Below are 13,479 nucleotides of genomic sequence, written 5' to 3'. Positions count from 1 at the left end.
TCCAAATATGATGATATGATATTGCATTCTAGAATAGGATTATAAGCTAGAATCACAATCAAAATCCAAACCAAATAACCTCTATTTTAGTGGAACATGATTTGTATTTCTACGCCTCTTCATACTCTTCCAAAAAAAAAAAATTATTGTATTTTATTTCATTACTTGGTCTGGGGTTGGAAAACTTAGACGCTTGAAAGTTGTGAAGCCTCCATCCACCACCAGATTATGTCCACTCACATACTTAGCGTCGTCGGACGCAAGATAAACAGCTGCCTTAGCAATATCCAGAGCTTCACAAGTCGTCCCCTTGAACTCACCGATTCCGTCAACGATCTCCCTAAGACGACTTTCCTCAACACCTGGAAAGATCTGGGCCATTCCTTCCATCACAAACGGTGTGGGGACCACAAAAGGTGAGATACAATTCACTCTGATCCCATGCTTGCACATCTCCGCAGCAACCGATTTCACCACACCAGGGACAGCAAATTTTGATATCGTGTACACGTGTGGGGCCAACCCACCAATGATCCCACAAACGCTTGCGGTGCATAGGATGCAACCTGATTTCCTCGGGATCATGACACGTGCTGCATGTTTGATCCCAGCGATGGCACCTCTTACGTTGATTCCCAAGACCCGGTCAAAATCTTTTAAGTCAAGGTCAACGATGCTAGGAGTATTTTGACTGGGTATTCCTGCATTGTTGTACATAATGTCGAGGTGGCCGTGTTTAGAGACTGTGAGGTCCACTGCAGCTGACACGTCAGATTCTTGACTGACGTCACAAGGGACGAAGGTCGCATTGGGTCCAAGATCTGATGCCACGTGTCGGCCTAGTTCATGATTGATATCGGCTATCATGACCTTTGCACCATTGTTAATAAATTCCGTTGCTGTTGCCTTTCCGATTCCTTTAGCAGCTCCAGTGATGAGTGCTACCTTACCTTCTAGCCTGCAAAATTAAACCAATCTTAACAGTCGGATCTCTCATCTCTCTCATATATATATATATATATATATATATATATAGAAGGATATTGCACATTCCTACAGTATCAAAAGATGAGGGCATTTTTGGACATATTCTAAAATTTGAAAGCTGCTATTGGCACCCCAACTTACTCATTACACCCTAATTAAAAGAAAAAAAGAAAAAGAAAAAAGGCAGGAGATATTTCTCAAAATGTGCGCAACTTATGGCAAACTTCTGATTCTGATTCGCTGTATAATAATCAATGGATTTGTTAATAAATCTTGATATGATAAAATCACTGATTTTTTTTTTTAACAAATTCATTCATTATAAAAGTGACAAATTCACTAGAAAAAACATGTTTTCACCGATTAGTCAATGGCTGAGAATAAGTAAAAGTTGGGGAGCCAATAAAATCTATCCCTTTAGATTTCAATTGTTAGATTTAGGATTTTATATGAGCTTAATCCTAATTCTAAACAATTATTTTAAGTGTTTGAATGTGTTATAATACTCTGTGATGTTGAGGTAATACTTGAATCAAATTTTTTGTAATATTTTGAATGATGTGTTTTACTTATTATTAAGGTGTGGTTAATAATTTAATAAAGATTAATGATAAATTGATACAACCAAACATATGCAGCTAACGTGGCAAAGGCACAAAATTGTTGATCTTTTTCCTTGTGTATCCTGAAGAAAAAATCTATGATTCTTTGCCCTTGCCATGTCAATTGTGTATATAGCGAGTATGTTTTGCCGCATTGATTTGTCATAGCTCTTTAATAAATGAATAGTGATTTTCTAAAACCCCCCTCTGACATACGTTCTCATCACAGAACTGTAGATCATTTGCCTTGAGATACGTGTAATCACAAATCTTTTTCTTATGTATCCCGATGCAAATGATCTATGATTTTGTGACGTGGTGTAAAGGGGCATATGTTAGAGGGGGATATCATATTATCACGACTCCTAATAAATTGCAATGCAAAAAATAAAAGTTGGGGGTGCAATCACAGTCACTAAGTTGAGGTTCGGGAATAAGTCACTAAGGTAAAAATTCGATAAGAACGAAAAACATAGGAAAAAGTCGAAAAGCTACTAGTAAGTGCTTTCATATTAAATCATCAAATTCCATATTAAACTAGACTGATAAGTCAAGAATTTTCATGTTGATGTCATTTATGCATCCATCCATAACAAGGAACCATAGATTCATAACATATTAAAAGTTTATACTATTTAAAACAGAGGCGGAGCCAAGATTTAACTCATGTGGGGGCAATGTAAGAGTGGAAGTTTTTTTGTGAGGGTAACGAAGATTATAATTTTTTTTTGTGGGGGCAACATAACAGTGGAAACTATTTTGTGGGGACAACTAAGAGTGTAAAACAAATTGGAAGAGCAATAGTTCATTACTCTAAAGAAGGTTTGAAAATTCTTGTGGGGGCAAGTGCCCCCATTGCCCCCACTCTAAATCCGCCCCTGATTCAAAATGTCAAAAAGACCACTAACATGTGTCCAGATTAAGATTCATTAACACATCAAAAGTAACAAATCAATGTCATTTTCATTTGCATCCTCATTATTTTATATACAATTCGTGATTTAACCGTGAAGTTAATAAAAGTCATGTATTCTTAAAAAAAATTGTAATTAAATCAATGAAGGAAGATATCATATTTTAATCGGGACTATTTCAACAAATGGGAGACTTGGTGATTATGGGTGCAATAAGAGCATGAGTCGTGATAATCGGACTTGAGAAAATGTACTCGGTATACACAATCGCACTTCCGTATAAAAAAGTGTATCCGTATACACAATCGCACTTCCGTATAAAAAGTGTATCCCGAGGCGGAAAGGTCTATGGCTTCCAAACTTGTCCAAATCAGTGAGTCGATTGAGTATATGCCGCCGGGCGAGTCATGTTATCAGGACTAAAAAAAAGTTATACTTCCCACACAACGCCAAATAAAAAATTCCCAAAGATGAGTTTGGAACGAATCATGGCGATTGTTACGAGAGAGAAAGAGAGAGAGAGAGATTGGGTTTTGGATCACAAACCTTCCCATCTGGGTCGAGAAACATCTGGTGAAGCTCTCCACAACCAAATCTCCAAAAATGGGGAAATTTCTGCTCTTCCAATAAACAAAAACCAATATGAGCTTTATGTATTTCTTCTTCTTCTTCTCTTAAAAAAAAAGTCTGATAGTGTAGAAATTTGGGGAGAATTTATGATCAATCTTCTAACGAATATATAGAAAGAGTAGAATTTTTTTTTTCTTGGAATAACTGTTTCCATAATATTCTCTTAAAATAAAACTTCAAAGGAAAAAAAATCCATTTTTTTTTTCTTTTTTGTAAAAAAAAAAAACCCTATAAAAGCTTAGATTTACTGTCTAGAAAGTAGAAACCAAACAAGAAGAAGAAAGATGAAACAAACAGACCTGGATCGGAGCTTTAACATATCTTCGGTTTTCTTTTAGATCACAGAGAGAGAGACTTTTGCTTTGTCGAAGAGAGGAGGTGGAGCTTCGTGATCGACTGAACAGCTAAAGAGCAACTTTGCACTACAGCACAGCACAGTCCCCACTCTGTAACCGCACAATGTGCTATAAAGATTCCCTACTAATGACTAAAATATCCTTCAATTATCGACTTCCTTCACAAGTCTATGAGGGTATTATAGTAATATAGCCATTTCACGATTAATCCTTGAACGCACGTATCATCGAGGGCTTTATAATCATTTGGATGAATATTTAAGATACCCTGTTTTCAAACTAATGACATACCCCCTTAAACTTGGGTACGGATTATTGTCGGTTTGACAATTAGACTGAACATTTCATCATAATCAAAACCCTAATTCCTTGACGATTAATCCCGATTTGTAGCGTTCAATCGATCCATTTGACTTCTCTTTCATTTTGTAGACTCACAACCAACCAATCACATTTATTTTGGGATTGTATCAACCTCCATCTTCTAATATAATAATAATGTTAAATAGTCAAGTTGCCCTTATCTTCAGAAAATCTTTGATTTCTTCTCCCAAAAATTTGTGGTCTTCTTGTCATTCTCTATGGTAAGTTTGTTCTTATCTAAGCAACTATTACGTCGGTCCACATCGTTTTCAATCTTATATTAATCTTTTGTGAAAAATCATTAAAAAAAAATTATTTTAAATTCTATCATTTTCTACTTTTCCAAAATTCATTTGTTTTATGAAAAATTGAAGGTTGAAGTTGATAGAAACTTACGATTGCAAATGAAAAGTCAAGATATAAAAGATGGTTGATTTTGAGGAAAAAAAATTAAAGATTTTTTACTGCAAACTAATGATGACGTTAATTTTTTATTAGTCCATTAGAGAAGCCTGAGTTCAAGGGACATGTCATCAGTTTGAAGACATAGACGTATTGCATATGTATTCTCTAAAAAATGGAGGGGTGCGTTTAAACCTTTTTTTATATTATATATTATTATTATTAGAAATAATTCTCTTTTTATCCTTCAACTCAAAAGTGTTTTCTCTTTACACTTTCAAATCTCAAAATCAACTATACAATTACAAGATAGGGCTTTTAGTGAGGTTGAAGGTGATGAGATTTTCAGAGAAAATCAAAAGAATCATCTTGTAACTTGTCAGGGGTTGGATTAGGTGGTAAGGCGTAGTGACAAGAGTTTGCTCCTTTTGGTTATGAGTTTGAAACTGAATGCAACCTCTGGATTACCAATGTGAGCCCTTAACGAGACTTAAAATAGAAGATGCTTTTAGTAGAAGAAAAAATATAAATGCAAAATGACTATTTGTATCCTAAACGTCATATTTAATTTTATTGTCGGGTGTTGTGATGATTTGTACTAATAAAGAGAAAAAAAATATTATTTTTTTAAAAATAAAATGTTATGAGAAAATAAATTCCCTAAACAAATGTGTGTCATTATTTTGATTGCACCTTAGAAGTATTAAAAGAGAGTTGGTTCATAGACATGCCCCTCCTCACTTTGGTCAATATTTGAGATACATGAAGAGTTTCAAATTGATGGAAAGGTCCTTGACCTATGTCTTGTCTAGGAAACTAGCGTAAAATGATATAAATGACCTATGGAACGAACAACTTTGCTAGAGGTTGGAGACAAGGGCATTTAGGTTGGTCTCTGTTAGCCTCTCAAAGAAGACCTAGGTCAAAAGACATTTCATTAATTTGAAAATTATCTCAAATATCTTTTTTTTTTTTGTTTTGATAAATATAAATTGAAAGGCAAACGGGAGGCTGAGGTAGCCCCCAAACAACAAGACAAGAAAACAACAAGAAAAGAGAAAGAAAACAAAAGAACACGTCCTACTTGGGACTACAATCCACACATGTTATCCCAATTAAAAAGAAAGTCTTGGAAACACACTCCCTCAAAGTCTCTATTCAGCTTTGACCAAAGGAAGAGCAAACCCAAGATCTCCAATATCACAGTGTGAGACGAGCTCTCCTTACTATGAAAAACCCTGTTATTGCGTTCTCTCCAAAGACCCCAAGCAATTGCGAACGGCAGGATAGCCCATAGAAGCTTCTTTCTATAATCGAATATATTAAAACTCCAACCCTCCAGAAGTGCCAAAAAAGATGAAGGAAGTACCCAATCCACCTGGAAACGGGATAAAAAAAACATCCAAATACCTCGAGTAAAAGGACAATGGACAAGTATGTGGTTAATAGACTCCCCATCCCTAGAACAAAGAAAGCAAAAATTTGGAGTAATCCACCCTCGATAGATCAAATTATCCAAGGTGAGGATTCTTCCCAACGAGACCAACCATAGAAAGAAAGACACCTTTGAGGGGACAGGAACAGACCAAACAATGGATGGAGGGAAGGAAATCTCACTCTTTGGCAACAAGCAATAATAGAATGACTTAACAGAGAACTTCTTATCCTTAGCCTTGAGCCATTCCCTTCTATCTGACTCGTTCTCTCTTAATTGAGTCGAATTGAGGAGATCTAGAAGAGATGTAACATTTGTCAATTCCCAATCGTTAAAGTACCTCCTAAAACTCAGATCCCAAGAGTCCGTGTTCCCATCCCGAATTAGACATTGTCTTACTGAACTATTTTTTTTCAACGAGCAAGCGTACAAGGATGTGAATTGAGTAGACAGAGTTGAAGTTCCACACCATAAATCCTCCCAAAATCTGACCTTGTCCCCCGTCCCAACTTTGTATCTGATTCCCCTTTCAAACTTCTCGGCAACCTTCATAATACCTCTCCACACACTACATCCATAAGTCCCTGTGGGCTCTCCACTATACCACCCAAATCTCTTCTCTCCATATTTTGCCTTAATCACTTTCCTCTACAAGTTATCTCTTTTTTCCCCAAATCTCCATATCCACTTGTCCAGGAGAGCTTTATTAGTTAGTCTTAGCCCCCGAATCCCCAAACCTCCATTCTTCTTTGGAGTGCATACTATCTTCCAATTCACCAAATGATACTTTTTACCACCGTTATTGTCATTCCACAGAAAATTCTTCATAAGTCTTTCAATCCTAACCTCCACTGATTGTGGCATCGAAAACATGGATAAAAAATAAATCAGAATACCCGTTAAAGTACTCTTAATCAACGTTACCTTACCCCCTTTTGAGAGGTATTTGGCCTTCTACGTACTCAATTTCTTTTCCATTTTCTCGATCACTCCCTCCCAAATGTTTTTACTGCAATACGGAGCCCCTAGAGGTAAGCCTAAATAGGACGATGGAAGCATATCACTCCTGCACCCCAAAGTAGTAGCTAAAACCTGAAGACCCTGCACCTCACCAACACCAAACAACTTGCTTTTTTGCAGATTGACATGTAAGCCTGAAATTGCTTAAAAGCAACATAATAAAACCCGAAGCACTCTCACTTGTTCTCTAGAAGGATCTAAGAATACTAAGGTATCGTCTGCGAAATGCAAATGTGATATCAACGGGCCCTCACTGGACACTCTAAAATCGGATAACCTCCCTAACTCCACCCCCCTTCTTCCCAAGGCTTCTGTCACAATCAGAAATAAAAATGGGGATAATGGATCCCCCTATCTTAAGCCCCTAGAGCTTCGAAAGTACCCTGCCTGACTACCATTGAATAAAATAGAAAAGGACACTGACGTAACATACTTCATAACCCACCCAATCCACCTAGAACCAAATCCCATCCTACCCAACATATACTCCAAAAAATCCCAACTCACATGGTCGTAAGCCTTTTGCATATCGATTTTTCCTATTAGTCCCGCCTTCTTGTCTTTGATTCTAGAGTCTAAACATTCATTCGTCATTAACATATCATCCAAAATTTGTCTTCCCCTAATGAAAACACCTTGTTAATATTAATAAAATAGGATTGCAATCTGGCGGATTGGATAGGTTAGATACCTCAACCAACTCAAGCTCAATTCAAATCAAACATTAATAAAATACTAAATTAAATTATCATATTCTTTTTTTTACTTTATATAAAAAATAACTCCCAAGTCGAATAAAAGTTTAAATATTAACATATTTGTTTACTTTATATAAATAACACCCAAGTTGAATATATTTTAGTTCTTTTTTAACTTTGCTTTAGGATTTTGTGAAAAGTTAATACTCACGAGCACAACAATAATTTCCGAGTTCAATGAACCTACATTTCGGAAAAGAAGATGGATCTCGAGGAAAACTGAAATTTTCTTTTCCTACTACATATCTGAGCCACGTGTGAATTGTGGTTATTCATAACTCATAAGATTCCAGTATCATATCCTTAACTGATATAACGGTCAATAACTGTTATAACGGCCAAAGTAACTGTTAATAGATTTTGTGTAACAAGGGATTATGACATATTGACATGCATTCGAATTTATTTCAAAATACATCTAAGATCGTTGCTCTTGCGAGGTCTGGTCGAATTTCTTTGGCAAGAAAACTGTTCGATGAAATGTCTCAGAGAGATTCAGTCTCTTGGAATGCCATGCTTACGAGCTATTCTCAATTGGGTCTTTTTCAAGAAGCACTAAATCTTTTCGAAGACATGAGAATCGCCGGAACGAAACCCGACCATTTCTCTTTTACTGCCATTTTAAGTGTGGTTGCAGAGGCAGGTGAGCTCCACCATGGAAGGAGAATTCATGGACTCGTTGTGAGTTTCGGATACCAATCATCGTTGCCTGTGTGCAACTCGCTTATCGACATGTATGGGAAATGCTTGAACCCGTGTAGTGCAAGTAGAATATTCAATGAGATGAACCGAAGGAATGAAGTGTCATGGTGTTCACTCTTATTTTCTTATGTGAAAATTGGAGATCTTGACAGTGGGCTTCGGATTTTTGATACTATGCCCAATCGGATACCAATAGCATGGAACATACTATTGGGTGGCTATGCTCGATGGGGGAAGATCGAATTGTGTATAAATTTATTTAAAAAGATGAGGGCAAGTTCGTGTAGGCCTGACATGTGGACATTCACAGCTGTCATGAATGCTTGTTCGGAATTACCTGAACCATGTCATGGCCGCATGATCCACGCGTGCATTATTAAAAGTAGTTGGAGCTCTGTAGTTGAGACTAAAAACTCAATTCTTAGGTTTTATGCCCAACTAAGCTGTCAAAAAGATGCTATTAGGATCTTCGAGTCTATTAATGATCCATCCCAAGTCTCATGGAATACAATGATCGATGCCCACATGAAAAATGGAGATGTGGACAAAGCTCTACTAGTGTTTCAACGAGCGCCCGAGAAAAATGTTGTTTCATGGACAGCTATGATTACAGGGTACGAGAGAAACGGGCTTGGACAATTGGCTCTTGGCTTCTTCGTTGATATGATGAGGAGCCTTCTTCGACCTGATGATTTTACTTTTGGCGCTGTCCTTCATGCTTGTTCTAACATGGCTGTCTTAGGACATGGTGGTATGGTCCATGGTTGTGTGATTCATTATGGTTTCCATTCTTACATCTATGTGGGTAATGGCTTAGTTGATATGTATGCCAAGTGTGGAGATATAGAAGGATCGTGCCGAGCATTTAGTGACATTCTTGAGAAGGATTTGGTCTCTTGGAATGCAATGTTGTTTGGGTTTGGGTTGCATGGGCTGGCTATTGAAGCACTAGGGGTGTACGATAACATGGTGAGTTCTAAGGTAAGGCCCGATACGGTGACTTTTATTGGGTTATTGATGTCTTGTAGTCACTCAGGGTTAATAGAACAAGGCCGAGTGCTTTTTGAATCAATGGAGACAAATTATGGACTTGCCCACGAGGCAGATCATGTGGCTTGCATGGTCGACATGCTTGGTCGAGGTGGGTACTTGATACAAGCAAAGAAGTTGGTTGAGGATTATTCAAGGACAGTGAAGACTAGCTCACGTGAAGCCCTGCTCGGTGCTTGTGCTTTACATGGGGATGTAGGGCTTGGAATGAAGGTCGGGGAGGATTTGATGATGATGGAGCCTCAGAACGAGTTAGGCTATGTGATATTGTCGAATTTGTTTTGTGCAAGTGGACAGTGGAAGGAAGCAGAGAAGATAAGGAAAGAAATGGTGAAACAAGGGGCGAAGAAGATGCCTGGTTGTAGTTGGATTGAAGTGAGAAACAGGATGATGGTCTTCGTAGCAGGGACTCATTCACATCCTCAGATGGAAGAAATTTTTAAGATGTTAAACTTTCTAGAATCTGAAATGAGAAATCCAAGTATTATTGGTTTTGAGAATCTATAGCTCTTAATGTTTTGAGGAATACTAGTTTGTGTTTTTGGGGTAACCAAGTTTAAATGAATTAAGGCTTATTGCTGCTGGAACTTGAAAAATGTCGCACATGTAATGGTGCTTATACCGCCATGGTTTCTGCTTAGCCCATATTTTTTGCTCCCTGACAGGGCAAGTTTAACTCCATTATGGTGCTGTTGTGATGGTTAATGATGCAAACAAAGCAGTCTGGAGATGAGCATTCAACGACATGGTCAGATAATTCAGAATAAGGGAACCATGGAAGGTCTATTTTTGCGCAGGAAAAGGGACAGAAGAAGAACATTGATCTTTCTCGGTGCAAAAGAGGCCACCCACGAAGTGATGCGATGAAAGTTGCACCATTCAACTCCGGGATACGGATGGTACACATCTTGTTGGATGATAGATCATGTAAGTGGCAGTCTGGATGATTATCATAGAGCAGAAACCATGGTACTTGGTTAGTTGTGGGTTGGCATTGTGTTGATGTTTTAGAAGAAGCCGAACAACATTCGTACAGACACTACGGGAGCCAAGAAGCTCCTATAGAGCCAAATTGCAGGCAATTTGCTCCAGAAGCTCGTGGGGAAGTTCGGACCAAGGTTTTTTCGGCTCATTACCCATTTCATACCACAAGTTTTGATAACCAACCAACTACTCCAGACAAGAGGGTAATGGGGCTTAAATGGGGTATGACACACCCAAGAGTGAAGGAAAGTATACACTCAACAGTCCACCTCACCCATAAGGGTGGAAAGAATTGAACCCGTGACCTGTACGGACCTAGTGCTCTGGTGCCATGTTAACCAACCAACTACTCCAAAAGACCGATCTGTTGGAGAGAGGATAAACTATGAATATAAGAGAGGGTCACGGGTCTTAACTGGGGTATGACACACCCGGCGGTGGAGGAAAATATGCACTCAACAAGTTTTTCCTGCCAAGGAACAAGAAAGGTGTAAGGATCCCAATTAAAATTGAAGTCACAAGCAGTAGGCCAAACACTTGCATTACTTATTTATTTATTTATTTCTGAAGTGTAAAATTTTGTTAACCAAAAATAGAGAACAAATGGTTGAAAGGAGGTTGATGTAATTATCATCTTAGAATCATCAATAAAGTTATTTTCTTCAATGGAGATTTTGCTTGGTCCAAGTATCTCATCTCACTTAAGTAACATCTCTTACACACACACACACACACACACACACACACACACACACAACAAAAAAGAAAAGAAAAGAAAAAGATACATACTGTAGAAACCATGAACAATCCAATGATGTAGAAAAAGGGAAAGTGAAATAGAATAAGAGAGTAAAAGCTCTACTGGAAAGTGGAAAGTTACCTTTCCAATGTAGAGTTAGTGAGACACGTCTATTATTGGTTGGACTTTTTTGAGAGAATTCAAACTTACCTTTCGAATGTTTTATGTCTTATTCATTCTTCTCTTTTCGAATTTTTTTTTCCTCGTTGATCTAGAACTGATATAATAAATCGGATCAAAATTGTCAATCCAGACCCTAACTTATGTTTTAGATTTTGGGTCTGATTCGATCCAAAGGAAACTTTAACTTTAATATGATCTTTCAAATAGAAAGAGAGGCTTGATCCGATCATGGGAGGTCGTCTATTTATTTGGAAAGTCTTGCTGGAGTGACCTGAAGATTGACCTCAATTCACACTCTGCTGACGTGGAGTTGCACAAAGAACGATAGATGTTTTTCAGTCGTATCTCAATGAAAAGCATCCATAAATTTGTACACACCACCACATCAATAGAGTGTGAATTGAGGTCACTCCTAGCATTAAGATGCTCGTTCGCATACTCCTTGGGAGAGTAGGAATCTTTTTCTTATTAGGAACGAGTACGAGGGCTTTAAGATGTTATTATGCCATTTCAAGCCACTCAACTAGCACTCATTGCTGGGAGCAGATGCTCTGTAGCTCCTTCCAAAGGGTTGAGAGTGTGCCACATCATCAAGTTGGTTTCATCCAGTCATTCATTTTTAGGAGCTTAATGACCGTCTATTTTCAAACACTAGATTAGAGACCCAAAAAATGTTTTTTTAATATATTTTTTTGTAATCGGATCTAAACCATGAATCCAACATGTCTTTGTTGTTATTTTTATTTAATTTGATGTTCTTCAGACTGAAGAACAAGAGCTATAGAGGAAATGCACTAGATCAGCTCCCCTCTTTGCCCCACAACTTTTTTTAAAGGGATCAACTAGTTACACACCATCCATTACCAATTGCACTTCATCACTAAAAAATTTCTCATTTTGCACTCCATTGGATGATTACACTCCAAAAAAAAATGCTGCACTTTTTTTTTTTTTTTTTTCTTTTTTAATTTCATTTTTTTTCTTCTACCCCAACCATGCTCATAGAAATGATCATTGGTTCAATAATTTTTCCAAGGAGTACTTGACCATTTCTAAATCATGTTTACAAAATTACACGTTTTGAAAATATTTTGCAAGAAATACTCCGATTCCTAAAAAAACACGAGTAAAATCAATCAAGAAAAAAGTAGAACACGAGTACAGATCACGAGCAAAATAGAGCACAAACAAAGAATACAAAGCTAAAGGAAGATGAATAAATTTTAAACCCTAAAAGATATTGCATTGAAATGCAATGAGTAGGTTATATAACATAAACAAATAAAAAAGGAAAATTTTTAAGGTTGGTGTGCAACTAGTCAGTCCCTTCTTGAAAAAAAAATAAAAAAATGACACCATGTTCCCTCTTCCCTAAAACAATCCCCCCTCTCTTTCTTCTCCACCATTGCTGCAGCTATCACCCTTCGCCCCACCCTCCCCGTCCCTCTCTTCATCCTCTGCTTCTACGCCACCATCCCTCTCTCTCTCTCTCTCTCTTTCTATCTCTCTCTCCACTACCACATGGAGGATTAATATCATAGACAGATGGAACAGAAAAAGAGAAGAGAAAGAGAGGAGAGAAGGCAGAGGGCGGTGGTGGTATAGAGAAGTAAGAGGAGAGAGAGAGAGAGAGGCATTTTGAGAAAATGGGTGAGGGAGATGGAAATCAATGTCATTTTTTAAGGGAACAGATCCTATGTAGTACAAGTTCCCCATAGTGGCATTGAAGTAGTAGACGTTGACATCTTGAAAACTTGGACGGTCCATGACCGCCGATTTTTTAAGGAAGGGGATTTCATGGATATGTGACATGGCTCTCCCTCAACCGTCGAATGCCATTACAGGGACACGTACTACAGAAGATCCGCTCCCTTTTCCAAGCAGGTAGCATTTTGGGAATAGTGGGACATGTGCCCAAAAGATACACGTTAAAGTGCATTAAATACACAATAAACTACACCCTAACAACAACAGGGCAAATGTTGGCATAGGTTTTCAGAAAACATACGCAAAGCTATATGGTTTAAATAGCATGATAGAATTTTTGTCATTGATCAAGATATTTGGGATAAGACTAGTGATGATGATGGTGATTCAAGAAAGCAACCCCCAAAAATTTGTGACATTTTTAAGTGTTAGATGAGTGTAAATTTTTGTTTTACTTGGATTAGAAATGATATCAAATAAGGTCTTTAGTGCATGATAATCATGGTTTAAAATTAGGTCATGTTTCATTGAAATCGGCTTATTGAATGAAACATTTGATTTTCCATATCAAAACATGGCTACTTCAATGGAAGCTCATTTCCCAATATTCCTCACCCTCGTGAGATCACAACCCCCACCAGAGGCTT

The 13,479-nt window shown here is 37.6% G+C and overlaps 2 protein-coding genes across 2 annotated transcripts; one reads left to right on the top strand and one right to left on the bottom strand.

Annotated features, from left to right (window-relative positions):
* Positions 1 to 8: 8 nt before the first annotated feature.
* LOC147402989 (NAD(P)-binding Rossmann-fold superfamily protein) lies at positions 9 to 3,590 on the bottom strand. Its single transcript, XM_086438421.1, has 3 exons — positions 3,433 to 3,590; positions 3,050 to 3,118; positions 9 to 958 (listed from the first exon to the last, which is right to left on the bottom strand). Exons 1-3 carry the CDS (start codon positions 3,450 to 3,452, stop codon positions 154 to 156), a joined length of 894 nt encoding a protein of 297 aa, XP_086294547.1. The 5' UTR covers positions 3,453 to 3,590; the 3' UTR covers positions 9 to 153.
* Positions 3,591 to 7,644: 4,054 nt separating this feature from the next.
* LOC147402988 (Tetratricopeptide repeat (TPR)-like superfamily protein) lies at positions 7,645 to 10,850 on the top strand. The gene has a single exon (XM_086438419.1). It carries the CDS (start codon positions 7,858 to 7,860, stop codon positions 9,724 to 9,726), a length of 1,869 nt encoding a protein of 622 aa, XP_086294545.1. The 5' UTR covers positions 7,645 to 7,857; the 3' UTR covers positions 9,727 to 10,850.
* Positions 10,851 to 13,479: the final 2,629 nt, after the last annotated feature.

Source organism: Akebia trifoliata, chromosome 4, assembly GCF_017979445.1.
Source record: "Akebia trifoliata isolate Shusen 1 chromosome 4, ASM1797944v1, whole genome shotgun sequence".
Classification (NCBI taxonomy): domain Eukaryota; kingdom Viridiplantae; phylum Streptophyta; class Magnoliopsida; order Ranunculales; family Lardizabalaceae; genus Akebia; species Akebia trifoliata.
This window is presented reverse-complemented; position numbering and strand designations above follow the sequence as displayed.